Source organism: Salvelinus fontinalis, chromosome 20 (genome assembly GCF_029448725.1).
Source record: "Salvelinus fontinalis isolate EN_2023a chromosome 20, ASM2944872v1, whole genome shotgun sequence".
Classification (NCBI taxonomy): domain Eukaryota; kingdom Metazoa; phylum Chordata; class Actinopteri; order Salmoniformes; family Salmonidae; genus Salvelinus; species Salvelinus fontinalis.
This window is the reverse complement of record NC_074684.1, coordinates 16559962-16584938: the sequence shown is the minus strand read 5'-3', so window position 1 is coordinate 16584938 and position 24977 is coordinate 16559962. Positions and strand designations below refer to the sequence as shown.

The 24977-nt window shown below is 40.4% G+C and overlaps 2 protein-coding genes across 4 annotated transcripts in view; one reads left to right on the top strand and one right to left on the bottom strand.

Annotated features, from left to right (window-relative positions):
* Window positions 1-11600, bottom strand: part of cd2ap (CD2-associated protein) — a 79793-nt gene extending 68193 nt beyond the window's left edge. Inside the window, exon 1 of one of the 3 annotated variants that reach the window (XM_055872591.1) lies at window positions 11150-11600. In XM_055872591.1, the coding sequence (XP_055728566.1) occupies window positions 11150-11153 (4 nt within the window). In that variant the 5' untranslated portion in view covers window positions 11154-11600. The remainder of the gene's footprint in view (window positions 1-11149) is intronic. The other 2 variants (XM_055872590.1, XM_055872592.1) reach the window with 2 other exon arrangements.
* A 5540-nt stretch (window positions 11601-17140) lies between these two features.
* Window positions 17141-24977, top strand: part of LOC129817397 (tumor necrosis factor receptor superfamily member 21-like) — a 30662-nt gene continuing 22825 nt past the window's right edge. The window contains exon 1 of the mRNA XM_055872589.1: window positions 17141-17488. Within this exon, the coding sequence (XP_055728564.1) occupies window positions 17426-17488 (63 nt within the window). The 5' untranslated portion in view covers window positions 17141-17425. The remainder of the gene's footprint in view (window positions 17489-24977) is intronic.

Here is a 24977-nt window from a genome sequence, read left to right as displayed (position 1 = left end):
ATCTCTGCTGCTAGATTACTGTGTCATTAGAACAGGACCATGGCTTCCACTCTCTAATCAGCTTCCTCTCCCGCTCAGGGGGAGACAGGCAGGCGACACAAACTCAGCACCCCACAGGTGGTGGCCTTGTAACAAACTGACCTAAGAGCACACCAGTTGAAAGTGAAGTGATAGCCCTACTTGAAGTGAAAGAGGAACAATCTTGAATACTACTAGCATCATAAGCCTATCTTTGGATACAAAGATGACTGAAACGTTTTTGATTAAACATTTCAGTTGCTTTCACACACATTAGCACAATAATAAGGCATGCCATGTAAAGCATTGATTTGCTTCAGTTAGGCTGAATGTAGTCTACACCATTTGCAACAAGTGGGTGTTGATTCCAAGGGCCCCACTATAAAACAACACATTCTGAAAGTCAAGCCTGAAGCTTTCTGTTCCATACAAGGTCACCAAATAAACACAGGTTTGTTTCTCTGTAAGTAGAAGAGGGTGGGGGAAAGCCTTAAACTCAGAGCACATTCCAAGACAACTCAACATACAACACTATTAATAACCCCAAGTAAGTGTACACATTCTTGTGAGTCACAATTAATGGCAAGCTTAGGACTAGCTCTAACTAACATAATAGGGAGGGTAGGGCTGGGCTATTTGCTAATGCTAAATGAAGTGGATACTAGGGGGAGAGACTGGGCTCAGTAACTCACTCAGGCCCTTTGGCAATAGAAACACACTGTGTCACAACAACACTTAGGGGAGAGTCAGCAATAGAGATGATCAAAAGCTTTGGGATTCCTTCCACAGCAGAGTTTCATAAGGGAGGCACTTAGAGATTCTCTCTCTCCCATTGCTCAATATCCTCCAGTTCTCTCTGTGTATGTCTTGGGAACTAGCCTGTGAAAATGCTTTTTAAAAAAGTGCTATTTGAGAAAGGAGATGTTTATCAGACAATGGGGGAAAAAATATAATCCAAGACAGCCAGCCATGCAGGCTGAGTCATTGGTGGATGCTGTAGACTAGGCAAATGCCATGACCTGCAATTTCAGATACAATTGATTGCTAGTGACAATAGTTTTTCCCCCCTGGACCAATCCCAATGTTGAGCTGCTGTCCAGTAATACTGATTGAGAAGCTTCTTTTATGATGCGTCTGCCAGTGTCCGACACAGCAGAATGGGGCCCAGTTCATGAAGACCACGTTTGCTTTCAAGAGAGGGATGTTTTTGAAACACAAAGCAACGCATTACCAAGGGGGCTGAAATCATTGTAATGGAAAAAGTAGGTACAATCAAATACAATTTTAACTGTCACATGCTTTGTATACAACAGGTGTAGACTAACAGTGCTTACGGGCTTGCTTATGGGTCCTTCAACAATGCAGAGTAAAAAATGAAAAAAACATGAAATGAAAGTGACACTGTGAATAACAAAAATAAAGAGTAAAAATAACATGGCTATATATAGGGAGTAGAAAATAAAATGGCTGTATACAGTGCATTCGGATAGTATTCAGACCCCTAGGCTTTTCCACATTTTGTTACGTTATGGTCACTGACAGAGCTCCTCTGTGGAGATGGGAGAACCTTCCAGAAGGACAACCATCTCTGTAGTGATCCACCAATCAGGTCTTTATGGTAGAGTGACCAGACGGAAGCCACTCCTCAGTAAAAAGGCACATGACAGCCCGCTTGGAGTTTTCCAAAAGGCACCTAAAGGACTTTGACCATGAGAAACAAGATTCTCTGGTCTGATGAAACCAAGACTGAACTCTGGCCTGAATGCCAAGCGTCACATCTGGAGGAAACCAGGCACCGTTCATCACCTGGCAAATACATTCCCTATGGTGAAGCATGGTGGTGGCAGCATCATGCTGTGGGGATGTTTTTCAGCAGCAGGTACTGGAAGACTAGTCAGGATGGAGGGAAAGAATATCAGAGCAAAGTACAGAGAGATCCTTGATGAAAACCTGCTCCAGATCTCTCAGGACCTCAGACTGGGGGCAAAGGTTCACCTTCCAACAGGACAATGACCCTAAACACACAGCCAAGATACCGCAGGAATCTCAATGTCCTTGAGTGGCCCAACCAGAGCCCGGACTTGAACCCGATCGAACATCTGGGATGGTGTTGTTGATGTTAGCCATGACTAGCCTTTCACAGCATTTCATGGCTACAGCCCAGAGTGCTACAGGGCGATAGTCATTTAGACAGGTTACCTTGGCGTTCTTGGGTACTTGGACTATGGTGTCCTGCTTGAAACATGTAGGTATTACAGACTGTGTCAGGGAGATTCTACTTGCCAGCTGGTCAGTGCATGTTCCGAGTACATGTCCTGGTAATCCGGCTGGCCCTGCGGCCTTGTGAATGTTAACCTGTTTAAATGTCTTACATCGGCTACAGACCACGTGATCACAGTCATCCGGATAAGCTGGTGCTCTCACACATGGTTCGGTCTTGCTTGCCTCGAAGCAAGCATAGAAAGCATTTAGGTCGTTTGCAAGCCCTGCCACATCTGAAGAGCGTCAGAGCCGGTGTAGTAGAAAACAATCTTAGTCCTATATTGACGTAAAAGCTGTAGTTATCCCATCTGAGACTGCTGCTCAATCAAAGACCAGTGGGTGCAGTTATAGAACACATTAGGGATGAACTAGTCAATATCCGGGAGGGGGTCGTAAGGTCAAGCTCAACTAAGCTTGTCATAAGTTGTGCATTAACTTCTTATGACTGCAGGGGCAGTATTGAGTAGCTTGGATGAAAGGTGCACAGAGGTGCCCATAGTAAACTGCCTGCTCCTCAGTCCCAGTTGCTAATATATGCATATAATTATTCGTATTGGATAGAAAACACTCTGAAGTATCTAAAACTGTTTGAATGATGTCTGTGAGTATAACAGTACTCATATGGCCTGAGAATTTCAAAAACCTGAGAAAAAAATCGAAAACAGGAAGTGGGAATTCTGAGGTTGGTTGATTTTCAACACAGCCCCTATTGAACACACAGTGGGATATGGATGAGTTCCTAGCTTGTCTGATGCCTCTACTGTGAAGTGGGGCCGAAGGAAACATGAAATAGTCAGGTCTACCATGACCTGGCCATGCGCGTTCACATGAGAGGGAGCTCTGTTCCATCGCACATCTGAAGTCAATGTAATTCTCCGGTTTGAACTTTATTGAAGATTTATGTTGAAAACATTCTAAAGTTTGATTCAATACATCGTTTGACATATTTCTACTGACTGTTACGGAACTTGTCTGCTTTTAGTGAATGCACTTCTTGACTTTGAATTTGTTTACCAAACACGCTAACAAAAATAGCTATTTGGACATAAATGATGGACATTACCGAACAAAACAAACATTTCTTGTGGAAGTGGGAGTCCTGGGAGTGCATTCCGACGAAGATCAGCAAAGTGAAGATTTATAATGCTTTTTATGAATTTTGCTGACTGCACAATTTGGCGGGTAACTGTATGGCTTCCTTTTGGTGCAGAACGCTGTTCTCAGATTATTGAATATTGTGCATTTGCCGTAAAGCTTTTTGAAATCTGACACAGCGGTTGCATTAAGAACAAGTGTATCATCAATTCTATGTAAAACATGTATCTTTCATCAAAGTTTATGATGAGTATTTATGTTATTTGACGTGGCTCTCTGCAATTTCTCCTGATATTTTGGAGGCATTTCTGAACATGACGCCAATGTAAACTGAGGTTTTTGGATATAAATATGAGCTTCATCAAACAAAACATATGTATTGTGTAACATGAAGTCCTATGAGTGTCATCTGATGAAGATCAAAGGTTAGTGATTAATTTTCTCTATTTCTGCTTTTTGTGACTCCTGTCTGGCTGGAAAAATTACTGTTTTTCTGTGATTTTGCAGTGACAACGTAATAGTTTGTGGTGCTTTCGCTGTAAAGCCTATTTGAAATCGGACACTTTGGTGGGATTAACAACAAGATTACCTTTAAAAATGGTATAAGATACATGTATGTTTGAGGAATTTTAATTATGAGATTTCTGTTGTTTGAATTTGGCGCCCTGCACTTTCACTGGCTGTTGTCATATCATCCCGTTAACGGGATTGCAGCCATAAGAAGTTTTAAACATGTAGCCTAGTTGATCATAAAGCTTCTGTGACTGGGATTACTGATTTTAACATCTTATAAAAGAGAAGTGTAGAGAGCCAGACAATGATCTAGTCTCATTACTATCTAGCGGCTAGATTCTAGCCAATACCTAGGCCTAAACATTGGCACCTTCACCTACTTTAGCCTCTTATTAGAAGTTGTTACATCCAGCCCAGTCTGAGTTGGACCATTGTGTTTACACAAATAGGTGGGTGTGCGCACATACTTCCACATCCAGTCTAGCTAGTCTGACACACTGTATCCTTTCTATATATATATTTTTTCCCTTTAGTTTCAATTTAGAATTTACATGCTGCTTGAGACAGAATGTACAACTGTCCCAGGGCCTACCCTGGCCTAGTGTAGAAGTGAAATTACTCAAGAAGAAAGACATTTTCTCAAGGCTGAGCCAGAGACAGCTGGATAGAAAAGACCTCCAGATCCAGATGATTGTTTCCCTCACTACAGTACTTCCTGGTCGGGCTCTGTTTCAATGTGTGGCTTACGTAACCCAGTGACAGTGTGATGTATTAAATCGGAGAGGGAGAAACAGTCAAGGCCACGAAGGCGACCTGCCTGCCAGCCGCATTCTGAGCAGCTCTACCCAGGCTCCTCTAGAATGTAGTACACAGTATGCACACACACATTGACTGACTAACTGCTATCCACCATCTCAGCAGAGAGGAAACTCATAACTTCATACTTTCCCACTGATCGGAAAAGCTTCTGATGTGTGCGTGTGGTAGTTAAATAGCAAAGTTAAAGTGGGAGGCCTGATACTTTGACTTTGCACTAGGTATGAGGTTAACTACACCTAAAGGCTTAAAGGGTAGGAAGAGATGAGTTTTTACTCAAAGTAAAAACACAGTGTGATCAAAGAATGAGTTGTAGTCACGAACTACAAACAGTTATATTTTAGTGTTTTTAAATACTTATTCATTGATTTCCGGATATCTTCGGGAACTATCAACAATGCCTGGAAGGCTCAGTAGGTAGAGCATGGTGCTTGCACCACCAGGGTCGTGGGTTCGAGTCTCGGGGGCACCCACACGTACAATGTCGCTATTTCTCAACGTCATATGGAGAACCAATGCTACCAAACTATACTGAACAAAAATATAAAATACAACAATTTCAAAGATTTTTCTGAGTTACAGTTCATAAGGAAATCAATCAATTGAAATTAATTAATTAGTCCCTAATCTATGGATATCACATGACTGGGAAGACATAGGTTGTGTGATAAAACTGCACATTTTAGAGTGGCCTTTTGTTGTCCCCAGCACAAGGCACACCTGTGTAATGATCATGCCGCTTAATCAGCTTCTTGATATGCTACACCTGTCAGGTGGATGGATTATCTTGGCAAATGAGAAATCCTCATTAACAGGGATGTACACAAATTACAGATCAAAAACTATTTGTGCAATGGAAAATTTCTGGGATCGTTTATTTCAGCTCATGAAAAATGAAATGAAAATGAAATGAAAAACACATTACATATTGCGTTTATATTTTTGTTCTAAACCAAATGTTGGTGCTACTGAGCTACTATGTACAGTTGAAGTCAGAAGTTTACATACACCTTAGACAAATACATTTAAAAACTCCGTTTCTCACAATTCCTGACATGTAATCCTAGTAAAAATTCCCCGTCTTCGGTCAGTTAGGATCACCACTTTATTTTAAGAATGTGAAATGTCAGAATAATAGCAGAGAGAACGATTTATTTCAGCTTTTATTTCTTTCATCACATTCCCAGTGGGTCAGAAGTTTACATACATGCAATTAGTATTTGGTAGCATTGCCTTTAAATTGTTTAAATTGGGTCAAATGTTGCGGGTAGCCTTCCACAAGCTTCCCACAATAAATTGGGTGAATTTTGGCCTATTCCTCTTGACAGAGCTGGTGTGACTGAGTCAGGTTTGTACGCCTCCTTGCTCGCACACGCTTTTTCAGTTCTGTCCACAAATGTTCTATTGGATTGAGGCCAGGGCTTTGTGATGGCCACTTCAATACCTTGACTTTGTTGTCCTTAAGCCATTTTGCCACAACTTTGGAAGTATGCTTGGGGTCATTGTCCATTTGGAAGACCCATTTGCAACCAAGCTTTAACTTTCTGTCTGATGTCTTGAGATGTTGCTTCAATATATCCACATCAATTTCCATCCTCATAATGCCATTTATTTTGTGCAGTGCACCAGTCCCTCCTGCAGCAAAGCCCCACCATAACATGATGCTACCACCCACGTGATTTATGGTTGGGGTGGTGTTCTTCGGCTGGCAAGCATCCCCCTTTATCCTCCAAACATAACGATGGTCGTTTTGGCCAAACAGTTCCATTTTTGTTTCATCAGACCAGATGAAATTTCTCCAAAAAGTACAATCTTTGTCCCCATGTGCAGTTGCAAAATGTAGTCTGGCTTTTTTATGGCGGTTTTGGAGCAGTGGCCTCTGCCTTGCTGAGCAGCCTTTCAGGTTATGTCGATATAGGACTTGTTTTACTGTGGATATAAAGACTTTTGTACCCGTTTCCTCCAGCATCTTCACAAGGTCCTTTGCTGTTGTTCTGGGATTGATTTGCACCAAAGTACGTTCATCTCTAGGAGACAGAACATGTCTCCTTCCCATGATGTCAAGCAAAGAGGCACTGAGTTTGAAGGTAGGCCTTGAAATACATCAACAGGTACACCTCCAATTGTCTCAAATTATGTCAATTAGCCTATCAGAAGCTTCTAAAGCCATGACATCCTTTTCTGGAATTTTCCAAGCTGTTTAAAAGGCACAGTCAACTTAGTGCATGTAAACTTCTGGCCCACTGGAATTGTAATACAGTAAATTACAAGTTAAATAATCTGTCTGTAAACAATTGTTGGAAAAATGACTTGTGTCATGCACAAAGTAGATGTCCTAACCAACTTGCCAAAACTAAAGTTTGTTAACAATAAATTTGTGGAGTGGTTGAAAAACAAGTTAATGACTAACCTAAGCGTTTGTCAACTTCTGACTTCAACTGTACATCCACGAAGAAACCATATACATTTGTGCAAAAAACTGCAAAAATGTTCCTACGTTTGGTAGTGGTAGTCGAACGAGCGAGTTGTAGTAGTTTGTCATTTGTAGCTAGTGAGGTAATACCCACAAGGACAACTCATTTGTGGCCCAAAAACAATAAGCAAGCTTTGAAATTGGAACGGTTTGTCCGGTTGAAGTGAACAGATTGGAGTATGGGAACCGTGCGCAAACCAGGTGCTGTGCCAAGCGTGAATGTGAACCCTGCAACCTATATTTCCTACCGATCTACCAGTACAACACGAGTGTAAATTCAATGTGGATTTACTTCACTATATTGCTATTGGATTAGCTAGCTGACTCTCCCTCCGAATGCCTCTCATTGGCTCTTCTTTGACTTTGGTAGCTAAACTCAGCCATCAAATCAGTAAGTCTCCGCTCTCTCTACTTTATGCTTGTGTGTCTTTGTAGAGCAAAACTTATTGTGGAAGGTACTACGCAGCATACAGACCCCCCTTGCGCATTCAACGTCGTCAAGTTATGTCGAGTTTCCTTGTAGGTCTATTTGGCGAAGAAACTGAAGCCAGCTGTATAGCTTATTGGCTGTTTCTGTTTATGAGTCTTTTATTAAAGAATGTGAAACAATGTTGCACCTGTTTGATTCTTTTCATTAAAATAATGCAAAGCTGTCCTTAATATCGCCTAAAATAAAATGTGTTCATATGGGCAAAATATTATCTATAGGCTATAGCATACTGAATTTGATCAGTTCTAAAAATAGAACATTTCATGCGAGAAAAAAAAAAAATCTGCTAAAAAGGTCAACATTTGAAAGTTTCAATTAAAACAATTATCTGTTATATGACTATAGAAATGGAACCATTGTGATTTTAGAGACAAAGTAACAAGAGCCTATGATTAAAGAGCTATACTGGGCTCTCACCATCACTATTATTATTCTAATCATTAGAATTTAATCAAGTCACAATTATCAGCTTTGGTACTGACATCAGTGAGCAGGCTTTCTGAGTGAGGAGACATATGGGTAGGCCTACTAATGAAAATTATGAAATTAGAGCTACAGAAATCCAATGTTAATATAAAATAACAGCCTTTCCGCCAACATTTTAACAGTCTAATAAGTCCATTTAATATAAGACATCACAAAATCCTCCCTGAAGACCATGGGCTGACAGGGATCCTATTTGCAGGTGCGAATTTTTTTAAAGTTTCCTAAAATAATTTCCTGCAATTCTACATAAAGTCTTCTTATTGCCTTTCCTGTCTTATCCTACCTCATTTGCACATGCTGTATATAGATTTTTCTATGTATTATTGATTGTATGTTTGTTTATTCCATGTGTAACTCTGTGCTGTTGTATGTGTCTGCTTTGCTTTATTTACTTGTTCTCAACTAGCCTACCTGGTTAAATAAAGATGAAACGATTGGTTTTTTTAAATGTAAAATTACATTCATATTTTTTAATACCAAAAATGACAAGATAAAACTAAAGACCCATGTCTTAAACAAAATCAACAGCATAGGCCAATGAGTTTTATCTCCAAGTTATGCTGGATGCCTGGTTCTTTCAGCGTCCGAAACATCAACTGGAGGAGCACCTAACATACTTTCAGGCAACATGGGTAGAAGAGAAGGTCGGATGCATTGGAAGAAAGCCAATGTTACCAAAAGGTATGTCTTGTTTACCATAACAATGGCTTTATCATTCTTAATGACAGCATGCCCAAGGCCAATAATACTAATCTGCTTCTCTTTTCTATATTTTCTGAATTATAGAACTGCTATGATGCTGGCTGCAAGACTTGGTAAAGACCAACAACGGAGTGGAGGGCTGACATAACATTTACTTGGTGCTATCCACCCCACCAATTGAAAGTTCATTAGGCATTGCAACGACAGCATCAGAGGTGAAATGAGAATGGAGCAGCAACTTGCTGACATTCCACCGCAAGCAATGGAAGGATCTGAAGTCACTGGTTCAGAAGTACACCACGACTAAACAGCTGGAGTCTTACCTGAAGAGCGTTGCCTACACTTTCAAGTTACATTTTGGAGTATTCACAACTGCATCTGAGAAATCGTTGCACCAAGCCTACTTGGACACTTCTTCAATTTCAACCCTTTCAATAACTCCAAAATCCTTATAAGACCAGAACATTAAGCACATTCTTGGACGATTTGTTCTGAATTTGTTTATATGGTGCTGCATTGTCATGTAGCCTACTCTTACTTGTTCGTATTTTTTGGTTATTTTAAATAAATGTTTTAGGCATACTTATTTTTCCCCCATAATTTTTGGTGTTTTGCTAAGCTTTTTTGTTGATAAAGGTTTTATAGTGAATGGTTGGTGTTAATGGGTGGTGTAAACATTAGATAAAAACGGAAAATACATTATTTCAAACTAAAACACATTGTAGAAACAAGATATTGGCTGTTTTTAGCCTTCAGCCATATGAACAAATTTATCGGCCACATTATTTGAAAATGTGTTAAATGGCGTTATGTATTTCCAAAATGTTGGTTTACTTTAACGTAGCTGTAAGCTAGATGTTGATAGCAATTGGTTAATGTAACATTAACAGGATAGTAGGGCTAACTTTAGCATGCTAGCAACCTTGCAAGCTGATTTGTAAATATAAATTCATAAAGTATTTGCTTGGTAGTTGGCTGAACATTGTATTGAAACCAATAGTTATGAGTACCTACGATTTGGTTTAATTTAAAGTTATACATTTTACGTTATTTCTGTTAGAGTTTACATTGTGGGGAATAGGCTGGCTTGCAGGATCCTCCATATTGCATCACACCCTGCAAATGTTATTTCAGGCATGACGTCAGCATTCTTTGGTATTCTGATCAGTTTTATGTAATAACTCGAAAAAAGAAATTGAGGTGTAACTTCACATTGATACGTATTGTAATGAAAATCCATATGTTATGTTTATGCTATCTGCCCTTTAAGACAAACCACACTGCAGATGTGCAAAGTATGAGATGGAAAGATTGAGAGCATGCCACAGAGAGAGAATGTGAGGGGCTCACAACTGTCTCTGACATGTTTAAACATATCAGCTACTGCAAAGCAAGTTAGTTACTGAACCTCTATACGAAAAGACAACCCAGTAATAAACCGAAGACACCATCTTGTCGTGTGAACAGTATGTTTAAAAAGAAGTCTTAACCTGAACCAGTTTCACAACATAGCGAAGTGTTGAACAACTTCACTCTGAATATTACACATCCAACATTACGCGTTCAGCTAACTGGCTTCATGAAATGCAGATCCACATTTTCAATGTGTCAAGATCATCCCCTCCATACTTTGGGTGTGGAACTGAGACTGTCGAAAGTCAATGAAATGTGTCAAACCTATTTGACACAATATTTGCAAGAAAGCTATCCAAGGGCAAACCTAGCTTGGAATGCTGTACAAAAATAACAAGCAGTAGGAGGGAAATGTTGCTTCTTAGCTAACGTTACTTAAGTCTCAACGCACAACCCTTGTAGCTAAGTAAACAAACAAGTACAAAGGCGAAGGTGGAGAAGATGGCATCCCATTTGCTTTTCCACTGGAGCTATTAAAACATTGAAATTATTAGTTGGTGCTAACTACTGTACATGCATACAGCAGCCATTACTCCCGACGCAAAAACATGGCCATTGAATTGCCTGGTTAGCGCCAGCTATGTAGTTAGATAATTGAGTTAACTTGCTGACAAGATGCAGCTAATGACAGCATGGAAGCTATGGATTTAGCTAGCTTTCTGACATTATCACGTCTTGATGGTAGCTAACTTATTGTAACTAGCTATCTAACTTAACGTTTATGAATTGATCCATCTCACAAGGAGCATAACTTTACTCAAAATCCAGTCACGATTGATGATGTCTATGTATCCCTCTTATTGGTTAAAGCAAGGCAATTTGAAGCGGGGAACATCGGATAAGCATAACGATAAACAAAACCACACAACGAAAATACTCACCCATACTGTCCTTCAATGTGGCCAGGACCGTCTCGATATATGAGATGTTTGGAATCTGCTATCCGGTTGCTTGAGTTATATAGCAGCTTGAATGCTAGCTACTGTATGTGTATTTAATTCAATCCCGATAATCAAGTTTAGCACAACGTTACTTAAGCCATTCGTCTTTGCTTGAACAGCCAAACAAACCTATCTTTGTAGCTAATGATATCAAGATTATTGTACAGGAAGTTATCCCGAAAGTCTCCACCTTTCTTAGACTTGCCTGAAACTACGCCTGCCACACACATACAAAACAGAAGGAAACACCGCGATATTTAGAAAGGAGAGTCCCGCGAGAGAAAGTTGGACTGCCATTCGTTCATTAGCCGAGAGCATGAACAGTGTAATGGTTTGGGGATCAAAGAAGTCCATCACTTGAATCAGTGTTGAGCGTCAATGGTGGCCATTAGTTTCCTGGTGAACATTCGTTTTGACATTTGCATCATCAGACGACAATCGGCCCATGGGGGCGACATGGGACCATGGAGCCTATCTTGACCATATTGTAGTGAATTCGGGGGTAGCCCTGACCGGATCCGAGTCCAGCGAATATAATGGTCATTCCACGCTTTCATTGTATTAAATAGGTAACTTTGTTCTACGTCAAACTCAGTAGGGTTCTCCCCAGCTGTTCTGACAAAATTACATTTTCACATTAAATGCACAATATCTTTGCATCGTATACTGTGCAGGGGAGCAGATTTATCAGCCTACTGTCAATGTACTGAGACATGCAGAGTTTATGCTTTTCAAACATCTATTTTGTTGCTATTATTTGAACTGCTGAAGCTCACAGTTTTCCTATGTAGACTGCATTATGATTAGGGCTTGGGTTTTTTCCTGACCACATTACCTGACGAGGAAAAAGTTTGGGACCTATAGTATAGCAAATTGTTAAAATAACGATATCAATTATATACCTAGGCTATGACTAGGGCCCAAGTTTCTCCTTGTCAGTTCATATGCTCAGGAAAAATCGCTGGTCCTAAATTCCGATGAAGAGTTGGTCCAGTGAGTCCCATCTGTCTCCCCTGTCCCCTCTTAACAGAGAAATCCATGTTTGGCCTATCTGTACTACATGCAGTGTCACTTTAAAAGGAAGTACAGAGTGCAAATTCGCTTGAGTGGGTCCATTTGAGAAGAGTATCAACATCCTATAGAAAGCAGCGTAAACACAAATTATATTCAAATGAATCTAACCACAGAAATGCTAAACACCAGGGCCGGCTCAGAGTGGGGAATAGAGATCTAGTTTATAGTAGAGTAGAGAATGAAGATTCAGTACCATCACTTTGATCTCTTATTGGTATGTTTTATGGTTCATTCAGTCAAATAAATAAACACTAAACTTTTACAGTAATACTGCAATGGCAAGCAAAGTACCAACTATTTTCAGTTACTGTATATTGAAACTGTATACTGGGAATATATGTTATATTAATAATGCAATCACTGTCAGAAAACAATGGACTTTAATTTGCTGGTTGCAGGCTTTTATACTATAGCCTATGTCTCTGATCAGTGAACATTGACACTTAGAGCGATGTGCTGCCACCTTGTGTTGAAAATCCTAACATTGACACAAAGTGTAATCTGAAATCCTTTTTGAAAACTATGGTATGTATACTGAACTAAAATACAGTATAAATGCAACATGTAAAGTGTTGGTCCAATGTTTCATGAGCTGAAATAAAAGATTCCAGAAAGGTTCCATATGAATAAAAAGCTTATTTCTCTCAAAAGTTGTACACAAATTTGTTTACATCCCTGTTAGTGAGCATATATCCTTTGCTAAGATAATCAATCCACCTGACAGGTGTGGCATATCAAGAAGCTGATTAAACAGCATGATCATTACACAGGTGTACCTTGTGCTGGGTACAATAAAAGGCCACCATAAAATGTGCAATTTTGTCACACAACACAATGCCACAGATGTCTCAAGTTGAGGGAGCATGCAATTGGCATGCTGACTGCAGGAATGTCCACCAGAGTTGTTGCCAGAGAATGTAATGTTAATTTCTCTACCATAAGCCGCCTCCGTTGTTTTACATAATTTTGCATTATGTCCAACTGGCCTCACAACCGGAGACCACGTGTAACCACGCCAGCCCAGGACCTCCACATCTGGAGAAGTGTGCTCTTCACGGATGAATCCCGGTTTCAACTGTACCGGGCAGTTGGCAGACAGTGTGCATGGCGTTGTGTCAGCGAGCGGTTTGCTGATGTCAACATTGTGAACAGCGTGCCACATGGTGGTAGTGGGGTTATGGTATGGGCAGGCATAAGCTACAGACAACGAACAAAATTGCATTTTATCGATGGCAATTTGAATGCAGAGATACCGTGATGAGATCCTGAGGCCTATTGACGTGCCATTCATCCGCCGCTATGACCTCATGTTTCAGCATGATAATGCACGGCCCCATGTCACAAGGATCTGTACACAATTCCCGGAAGCTGAAAATGTCCCAGTTCTTCCATGGCCTGCATACTCATGTCACCCATTGAACATGTTTGGAATACTCTAGATCGACGTGTATGACAGCGTGTTCCAGTTCCCTTCAATATCCAGCAACTTCGCACAGCCATTGGAGAGGAGTGGGACAACACTCCACAGGCCACAACCAACAGCCTGATCAACTCTATGCAAAGGAGATGTGTTACGCTGCATGAGGAAAATGGTGGTCACACCAGATACTGACTGGTTTTCTGATCCACGTCCCTACCTTATTTTTTAAGGTATCTGTGACCAACAGATGCATATCTGTATTCCTAATCATGTGAAATCCATAGATTTTTGTTTTTACGCAGAGGCTAGTGGAATTAATGCATTTATTTCAAATGACTGATTTCTTTATATGAACTGTAACTCAGTAAAATCTTTGAAATTGTTACATGTTGTGTTTAAATTTTTGTTCAGTGTATTTAAGCTAATTGTAAAATAGTGAACCCTACTGTCTTGTTAAGGGGGGGGGGGGGGGGTGCAAAGCATCAGGAGTCAGGTATAATTCCAGTGCAAAACTGAGAAGGTGAATAAAACTGGATTTTAAAAATGTATAGACTATTGGACGTTGCCGAACCTTGACAGAGGTAGACTTACAAAATAACAAACAATAATGTAAATTGCCAAATCGGAACTGTGAAACTTCAACCAGTTAGAAAGTCAGATATTGCAGAGTTTACTAGGTCCCGATTAGCACGTGAATGCGGAGTCTAGAGTGTGGAGTTTGGTGCCAAGTGAGGCAAATGTCACACTAATGTTAGACGTAGCTTAGGCTACTCTCACTTGCCTTTAGTAGGCCTATTTATCACAAATCCATAAAGGCCTATACTCAATTAATTTTAGAAACATATTACACAAGATAATACAATAGCCAACAATAGGCTACTTAAATAAACACAGAATACAGAGTTTGATTATAGATGATAGAGCAGTTACAGTAGGCTAAATAAAGTTGTTTTTAAACTTCAGAAGACAGTCAAGACACATCCACTCGTCAGGTTGTAACAGACCAAAATGACCAGCAGAGGTCCAACTTAATGTTCCTATTGCAGCAGTTGGCTTGTGGAACAGAGTCTGAGAAAGATAGACACAACAGCGGAGTAGACCTATGCTGAATAGAACTGCCTCTAAGATTAGTAGGCAATTTATATTAGATATCTATAAGGCATTTCAAAATGTCTAATTGTTTTGTAGCTAGTGGACAACTGGTAAAATATTTTAATATATTATGTTATCAATATCAAGAAGGTTGATGAAGATCAGCCTATCATTTCAATTCCTAAAAGTGGCATGCATTCTCTCCCAAAACATCTCAAGGCCGCACGTTCATTTAATTCTAAAGCATTAGTAACAAATATAAAAACGATATATATAAAAGGCTCGGACTGAAATATATTATTAATATAAAGTCCCCACTGGGCACAGACGTCAATTCAAAGTCTATTCCACATTCAATGTAATTTCATTGAAATGATGTGAAACAACGTTGATTCAACCACATCCCATGCCCTTCTGGTGTAGCCTAAATCCCCAGGGAATGTCAAACATATTTTTATCCCACATGTACCAGATGAGTGAATTAAGCAGACTCTTAAAACCTGCCAACTAGCATTTTTCACTTGATATTTGCCCTACTTCCTGGTCACATTTCAACAGATACTGAGCACCCAGCAGTCCCCATAACATTATTTTATACTTGATTAAAACATTTGATTTGAGCGCAGAACTTGGAGACACTTCTCACCTTCCTATATCTGGTTATATTTAAAGCAATCTAGTGACATTTAATCTGAGGGCAACAGAGATGCCCCTAAGGCGAAGGGAAGGAAATCCATGCTGAATGTCACGTCACAGCTTGAGTGCACAGGAATGTTGGCCAGGCAGGCGAATCCCCAGACAGTCTCTGGCACTATATCTGCATTTTCTATCCATCTACTGAGTCACTATCCAACTTACATAGTGGCATGTGAGGGCTTTTTCCCATTTCATCCCTTTATCTCCACATGCACGTCAGATATAGTGTTGTGCTCCTCGATCCGCTGGCTCTATTTGGAGTCACTGTCTGAAGGCAAAGCACAATATCCTGCATCACTGATGCTGGACCTGGGCCATTGCTTTTCCACTGACACACATGAATTGAACGGCTCATTCAGCTGTGTAGTAGACATGGCAGTCTCATGGTAATAATGGTTTGGGGATTAAGCAGAGAATTCCCATTCTTAAAATGTGCAGAGTCCGCATGACTGTGCCAATATGAACCCAATCCCACTGTTTGTGTGACATGCAAAAATATGTGCAAATCCCCTATCACAAAACAGAAAGTATGGGTGAAGGCTACCATTTGGTAGTGGATCTTTTAGTTTTTTTTAAATCACAGAACAGCATGCTAAAATAGGGTGACATCCCATCCCTGTGCTCGACAATGGACTAATTGTCCATTAATTGACATTGTGAGCGAGGAGTAAAACATAGGGAAATTGTATGTGATTTGCCCTAGTTTAAATATGCCTTGGGGTGGCAGAGTTAAAGGTCCAATGCAGCTGTTTTTATCTCAATTTCAAATAATGTATGGGTAACAATTAAGCACCTTACTTTGTTTTCAATTAAACTGGTAAAAAAAAATACAAAAATAACATATTAGCAAAGAGCAATTTCTCAAGCAACAAAGTGGTCTGTGTAGGGAGGTGAAAACTAGCTGTTATTGGCAGAGAGGTTTGGAACTCTTTCTTATTGGTCTATTAACTAATTTTCCGCCTGGTGATGTCATCAGGCAGGTCAAAACTCCATCCCATCAAAACAGGCTGAAATTTCAGGCGGTCTTTTCAAACAGCTCTTACACTAAAAGGGCATTAGCATAATTTTCAGAAATTCACAGCATAATTCCAACCTCACAGGGTGGAAATATATATAAAGCACAGATAAATATCACGTTTTTGACTGCACTGGGCCTTTAAAGCCCACTGTACATATTTAAAGGTATACTTCGGGATTTTGGCAATTTACTTCCCCAGAGTCAGATGAACTTGTGGATACCATTGTTATGTCTCTTCATGCAGTTTGAAGTTGCTAACTAGTGTTAGCTAAATTGCTAACTATCGTTAGCACAATGACTTGCTAACTCTATGCTATAACAGCTGTTACCATTGACATCCAGTCATTGTGCTAACGTTAGATCAGTCAATATTTGTCTATTGTATTATCTATAATCTACATAGCTTCATCAACATGAAATGTAACCTCAGTTTGAGCCTAAGAGTTATTTTCCATGCTGGTGTATTTGAAAGTAAAGGACACCAGACATATAAAGCCGAAATACTGTATTTTCATTTGTCTCCCAATGTAAATGCAATTTCTTCCTGGAAACAGTCAACTGCGTTTGGTTTGGGCGAGCGGAGCGCCAGTACCGAGTTTCGTTGGTGACGTCTGTCGCCAGTACCCGCCCTATTCAGTCATCGCCCTGGCTTTGCTGCATAGACCGCACAGGAACCTGGACCAAAGGAGGCAGAATTTCAGTTTCTTATCCATTATCGCTATGGGAATTATACAATTATTTCAGAACCAATCTCTCATCTCATACTATCTGAAGCTAGTCCACCCTCGCCACACAGACTATAAAAAACTACCGGTTGAAGGAACACCAGCAGTAGATTGTTGGTATTGCTTCATAGCCAGTAGTGTTTCTAGAATATGTGTCCTGCTCATGCAGGAATGATGTACCACCCTGTGCGATGAGAAGTAGCCAAACATTTGCTCAGAACTGGAAAATGTCAGTGCTCTGTGTGTCTGTGGCGGTAAGTACAAGACACCTTTGTCTATTATTTTATTCTTATTATAGGAGTAACGTTACTCCCCTGCAGGTTCTCGATTTAAAGAGACATCGCCTATTTTTGCGTATGTCCCGATTTAAACTTGCCGGTATGTGCAATTAGTCAAGTGAATATATTGTTAACTTTGATTATTCTATAATTCATGTATTGTACAGGTAATATAGTATAATAGGCTACTATATATATATATATATAACACATCTATTGTCAGAACAGAATGGAAGGATGGAGAACAATAGCACAAATATGACTCAATTGTTTGCCCAATGAGAATGGCACAAATATTCATCATATTGCAGGTTACCTGTAAATGGGAATAATTTATTGTTATTATCTAGCATGAATTCATTGTACACTAATTTACTGTAAAATATTTATGATATATAATATCATCTTAAGAAGCACTGTATTCAAACAGCTTTCATGGGATTCTACCCCTATGAGATCATATATGTACTGAAAACATCCCATACAAAGACGTCAGGTTCACATACAAAGACTTGAGGCTTAGTTTCTCCATGCTGGAGAAAAACATAGGGAAAACATTGATTACATTTGAAATGCTGTAGTGGATGTTGACCCACCCTGCCTCCATCCAATTTAACACGTATATTTAAGTAATGTTTTCCTTTATACATAGATCCATGTATTTTGGCCTTATTAATATTTCAGGAATGGACTCAGAACTTACAGTGCAGGGCAATGTATATATGAGCGCTATACCAACATATCAGCCAGAGAGAACATACCAAATAGAAATCTATGCATGTTTATTTACTAATTTATACATTTTTTTTTTATTTGTTATTTATTTGTATTATCTGGCCAAATCCTGATAGTAGGGTGGTATCTAACCTTCTTTACAGATAATGTAGTCCATCATCCACTACAATCAATGATTAACATTTAAGCAGTATATGGGGTGTCCTTATCTCCTAGCATCACCATGGAACAGATATTTTAACAAAATTATATTTTCCATTCAAATATTACAATGCATGTCAGTCAGTTCTGTGTTTGGGCCCCTCTGTGCATCTTCTCTCAGGCGAAGTCCACTGGTTGTTTGTGATGCGTTGTTGGCAGTACATTGTGACATTAGCAAGAATATTCTTCACTGGCCCATGAAGAGTAGGCTCCACTGGCTTTTGTCAGTGATAAATGAGGCATGACTGCATCCTAACAGACTCACTTTTCCTCTCCGTTTAGTTGCATGATGATGTTGCAACAGGTGCTGGTTTGGTTGTGTGTTATCTGGTACTGTAATGTCTTATGGAAATCTCAATGATGTTCAAGATACACACAGAGTTACTTTTGCACTGTTGTGGCAAACATCCATATCTTCCATGTACAACAGCACAGATAGGTTGTGAGCTAAATGTTGTGGATGATACCAGAGGCTCTGACAACAACAATGGAATGCAGCATGTTGCGGCACATGTATGTACTGTATATGCGGTTATTTTTAAGATAATGTCAGGAAATGTAAAAAAATATATTTCAAAAAATACACCTGCCTAATGGCAGTGTGTCTGTCCATTTCCGTATCAGATTTCTGATGAATACTTTTCCTTTGTGTGTGCTCAGAGATATGCTTGCCTATGCAGTCGGCAAAATTTTGAGGCGTTACCTAACACATGGACAGGCACATGCACACTCACATGCACACACACACACACACTCACAATCACAGGGGTTGTCATCATGTGCACTCGACCCCTAGACCTTAGGTACATAACTGACAGTATACTTAGGGAACTGGGTGTGCCATCTTGCCACAGATGTCTCATGCAGAACATGTGAAGATGGATCACATCATCCTCTCACAGTAAGGATGACAAATCGTTGAAACCGAAAGATGGTTCTGGTTCAACATGTCACTGAACCATGTTGATTGAAAACCATTGCCCAAACGCCTAAGCATTTTCTTTGTGTTACTGTTGGGTGCATGATGTGCAAAGAGGCCCTGTACAAAGGGGTTGTGTGCGTCTTGGGGCAGGCGTGTTGTTGTTGGAGGTTGAATTACAGAGTGTTCAGGCAGGCAGTGCAGATTTTGCTGAGTCTGGCTGTCTCCAGGAACCAGCCCTGCAACCAGCAGTAGCACTGCAGTGACACGGCATAAACGGGCTGGCCCATCCTTTCCTCTCCTCTTCCCTCTGTCCTCCAGCCAGGGAGGTAGCATACTGATATCACTATCACTAACCTCCTGGGGTTCAGCTCGAAACATATGAGTCATAGAACTAGTGATGCTATGGTTTTAGCGTTTCCCTTCAGTATTAATAATGTCCTATCAACAGATGTGTAGCCTATACACATCCATCATGTATCAAATGTATTAGATTTAGAGGATACTACTGAATAGATATCTACAAACAAGATTATACTACAGTATGAATCCCCTTCTCTTTGTATCCTGCATGGCAGGTATGAAATGCTGAAGAGGCTTGAGGTAGATTCAGAGTAATAGAGGTAGTTATCAGTGATTCATGGCCACTCACAGACGGTGAGGTGTGGTGTTGATGGGCAGTCTCCTGACAGGATGCCAGCAGTGCGTTTTTTCAAACAGGAGATGCAGGGACATGAACCTGCTCTCTTATCTGAGCTAGAAGGGAGGGACATTCACTCGCTCTCTCTCTCTCACACACACACACACACCGCTTTTCAGGCCACCAAACCATTGTACCTGCAGTGTGTCACGTTGAATATTACCAGTTGCACACTTGCTTTTTATTGGGTAAATATGTGATGTGGCTGGAGCTGGAACATTTTGTTCCTCATGATCATCATCAACAGGCAGAGTGTGTCAGCTAAAAATGAGATGGTTTGAGTAATGATGTTGCCCTTAATTACCCCTAATCTTCAAATGTGCTTTCCTTCTCAAGGGGTCGATTTTCACATGATGATTTTACATAACCGAATGAAACTCAGAAGATTCTACAAAAAATGTAGTCCTGGGACCACTGTTATTGTTTAGTAATGAGTCCTGGGAAGTGGACAGACCCCTTAGGGCCCCTGGTCTGTAGAGGGGAATTTGTCCAGTCATCAGCAGAATTTGATGACTGTCTCCTCCAGTGCCTGACTTCAAATATGCATGGCATTGTTTTAAAAAGGTAATTAAGACTAGGGTTTGTAGAGGTGGTTACATTCCCCAGCACAGATGTTGCATGCATCAACCAATGGTTGCATGCCACATCATTGTGCCATCAGGCACCAGATTGCTATAACACATGGGGCGTGTTGCTCTGCCCAGGCATTGCTGACGCAGGCCAGATCTTAAAATGCCTGGATAGGTATTTTACTTATCAGATAGCTGCTAACCACATCAAATATTATAGCAATCTTGTGCCCAACGGCACAGTAGATGGTGTGGCATGCAACCATTGGTCAATTCATGCGACGTCTGAGCAAGGGAACACAACCTTGATGTGGTTAGCTGATACATAAATGACCTATCCAGGCATTGTAAGATATGGCATGCGTCAGCAACGCCTGGGCAAAGGAATGTGCCCATGGTTAGGTGCAATTGCGCAACAAATTGTTGTTTCTGAAGGGAGGCCCAGACTTTGAAAAGTGTGTAAACCATTAAAAGCATTCTGGATTTGCCTCCTAACTTTTAACAGGGTCCTGCATGTACAGAAAGTGATGATGCAGCTTCCCTTGCTCTCCCTGCCTATCAGCTGTTATTACCTCCAACATCATATTTCTGTGATAAATTGACACCCTGGCCAAAAATGTTTGAAAAAAAGAGTCACATCCCAGCCAGCTCCACATTTAAAAGAGGAAATAAAACATGCATTAGGGCTAGACTGGATGTACTGTAAATACAGTGAAAGGATTGTAGGAGGGCTGTTGTGGATGCGGATGGCATTTCAATGCCATGCAACACATTCAAGCCCATAATTACTTCAGAATGGCAGCGTTTACTGGTCCTGAAAGAATTCCCTTCAGCGAAAGTCAAACAGAAGGTCATCACACATCAACAGAACATTGGCTACTCTGTTTTTTTCACCAGATAACATGTTGATGAAGTTCCTCAATGTGCTGTTTAGAACTTCAGCCAAGTTGTGGTACCACCCCTAAAAAAAAATAAAAAAAAATAAAAAAAAGTTGTGGTACCTGTAATTTGAATGGATTTTAAGTGCTTACTATTGAGAATCTAACATATTTTCATGTCCCTTGGCTGGATGTGCTTACCATACGGTGAATTCAGAAAGTATTCAGACTCCTTGACTTTTTCCACATTTTGTTATGTTACAGCCTTATTCTAAAATTGATTATATAGTTTTTTCCCCCTCATCAATCTACACACAATGCCCCATAATGACAAAGCAAAAACTGTTTTTTCAAAATGTTTGCCAAAAAATGGAAATATCACATTTACATAAGTATTCAGACCCTTTACTCAGTACTTTGTTGAAGCACCTTTGGCAGCGATTACAACCTTGAGTCTTCTTGGGCATGGCGCTACAAACTTGGAACACCTGTATTTGAGGAGTTTCTCCCATTCTTCTCTGCAGATCCTTTCAAGCTCTGTCAGGTTGGATGGGAAGTGTCACTGCACAGCTATTTTTACGTCTCTCCATAGACGTTAGATCGGGTTCAAATCCGGGCTCTGGCTGGGCCACTCAAGGACATTCAGAGACTTGTCCCAAAGCCACTCCTGCGTTGTCTTGGCTGTGTGCTTAGGGTGGTTGTCCCGTTGGAAGGTCAAACTTCACCCCAGTCTGAGGTCCTGAGCGCTCTGCAGAAGGTTTTCATCAAGGATCTCTCTGTACTTTGCTCCGTTCATCTTTCCCTCGATCCTGACTAGTCTCTCAGTCCCTGCCAATGAAAAACATCCCCACAGCATGATGCTGCCACCACCATACTTCACCATAGGGATGGTGCCGGGTTTCCTCCAGACGTGATGCTTGGCATTCAGGCCAAAGAGTTCAATATTGGTTTCATCAGACCAGAGAATATCGTTTCTCATGGTCTGAGAGTCTTTAGGTGCCTTTTGAAAGTCCCGTGTAGCTCAGTTGGTAGAGCATGGCGCTTGCAATGCCAGGGTTGTGGGTTCGATTCCCACGGGGGGCCAGTACAAAAAAGTTTGAATATATGTACTTGTAAGTCGCTCTGGATAAGAGCGTCTGCTAAATGACTTAAATGTAAATGTTTTGGCAAACTCCAAGTGGGCTGTCATGTACCTTTTACCGAGGAGTGGCTTCCGTCTGGCAACTACCATAAAAGGCCTGATTGATGGAGTGCTGCAGAGATGGTTGTCCTTCTGGAAGGTTCTCCCATCTCCACAGAGGAACTCTAGAGCTCTGTCAGAGTGACCGTCGGGTCTTGGTCACCTCACTGACCAAGATCCTTCTCCCCCGATTGCTCAGTTTTGCTGGGCGGCCTGCTCTAGGAGGAGTATTGGTGTTTCCCAACTTTTTCTATTTATGAATGATGGAGGCCACTGTGTTCTTGGGGACCTTCAATGATGCAGACATTTTTTTTTTTGGTACCCTTCCCCAGATCCGTGCCTCGACACAATCCTGTCTCTGAGCTCTACGGACAATTCCTTTGACCCCATGGCTTGGTTTTTGCTCTGACATGCACTGTCAACTGTGGGACTTTTTATAGACAGGTGTGTGCCTTTCTAAATCATGTCCAATCAATTGAATTTAACACAGGTGGATTACAATCAAGTTAAAGAAACATCTCAAGGATGATCAATGGAAACAGGATGCACCTGAACTCAGTTTCGTGTCTCAGAGCAAAGGGTCTGAATACTTATGTAAATAAGGTATTTCTTGTTTTTATTTTTAATACATTTGGAAACATTTCTAAGAACATGTTTTCCCTTTGTAATAATGTGGTATTGTGTGTAGATTGTTGAGGAAAAAACATAATTTAATCCATGTTCGAATAATGCTGTAACGTAACAAAATGTGGAAAAAGTCGAGGTGTCTGAATACTTTACGAATGCACTGTAAATATTAAAATAACTAAATACAACCATGTTGAGCTCGCCTTGATTAAAAATAGACGGATATATATTTAGTCTCTTTACAAACTTATTTCAATTCATTTTTTGGATCTATTATAGGTTGTAGCAACAACACCAAAAGACTGATGACAACAGAAAAACTCAACATTCTATTAGTACTAATGGATTTATATTGATTGTAGACATAATATACTTATCCATAGTCCCAGTCGGTATTAGATAGAACATCGCGTCCCTGCCCGCCTCTGGGGAAAACAACCTGTGGTTACATAGGTTAACCTACAGTAAAAACTTGACATTTTTCAAACCCAATTTTCTTGTTGTCTACTTGTTTTAGTGTATTACAAAACTACATTTAAGAAAATTACAAGATGTTTAAAGATTACTTTTAAACATTGCCTGCTCCAGAGCATTCTCACTGCATACAAAACATAATATTGTAGGGCTTCCATCACTCATGCCCCTTTTTATGACGGTGTTAGCAGTCACGTGAGTGCTAGCTAGCTACCGACCGGAACATTAAGCTAGTCAAGATCAACAACCACAAACAAACGGACTATACAGCTACAAGTGGTGAGTGGTGGTACAAATGGACTATACTAAACAAGTTAAATGTCTTTCCTGTGACGAAATGTTTTCCACACACATAGCTATGTGTAGCCTACTTCGACACCAGGTCCCCACATTTCCCACGCCAAATAGCCTAAAGTCACAGGGCTCTTCTTGCAGTATGTATTTCCCTACATGGGAGACTTGCAAACCGTAGGGTTGGTATTTTTGACCTGGTTACATGTACATTGAACACAACAGCAGCTTTTCGGCATTTTCTGTTATTTCTGTATAACAAAAGATCGACAATGAAGTTGTAGTCGTAGGAGAATTTCTTATTATTACGTGAATATTGACTCGGAATACTCCATAGTGGTGGCATCGTTAGAGCATGACCAAGCTTCTGTCTCATTACAGTAAGTGAGAAAGCCCAGTAGGTGGCTTAGCATTACACGGAACCCAAACCGGCTGCGCGCGTGCGCTATCGTGCATACATTCATTTTGTCCCCCTACACCAAACGCGATCACTACACGCAGGTTAAAATATCAAAACAAACTCTGAACCAATGACATGAATTTGGGGACAGGTCGAAAAGCATTAAACATGTATGGTAATTTAGCTAGTTAGCTTGCACTTGTTAGCTAATTTGTCCTATTTAGCTAGCTTGCTGTTGCTAGCTAATTTGTCCTGGGATATAAACATTGAGTTGTTATTTTACCTGAAATGCACAAGGTCCTCTACTCCGACAATTAATCCACACATAAAATGGCCAAACTAATCGTTTCTAGGCATCTCTCCTCCTTCCAGGCTTTTTCATCGTTGAACTTATATGGTGATCAGCATATAAACTTTCATAGTATTACCACCATGACCGGCAACAGTTCGTGTTTCAATCACCCATGTGGGTTTAACCAATGAGGAGATGA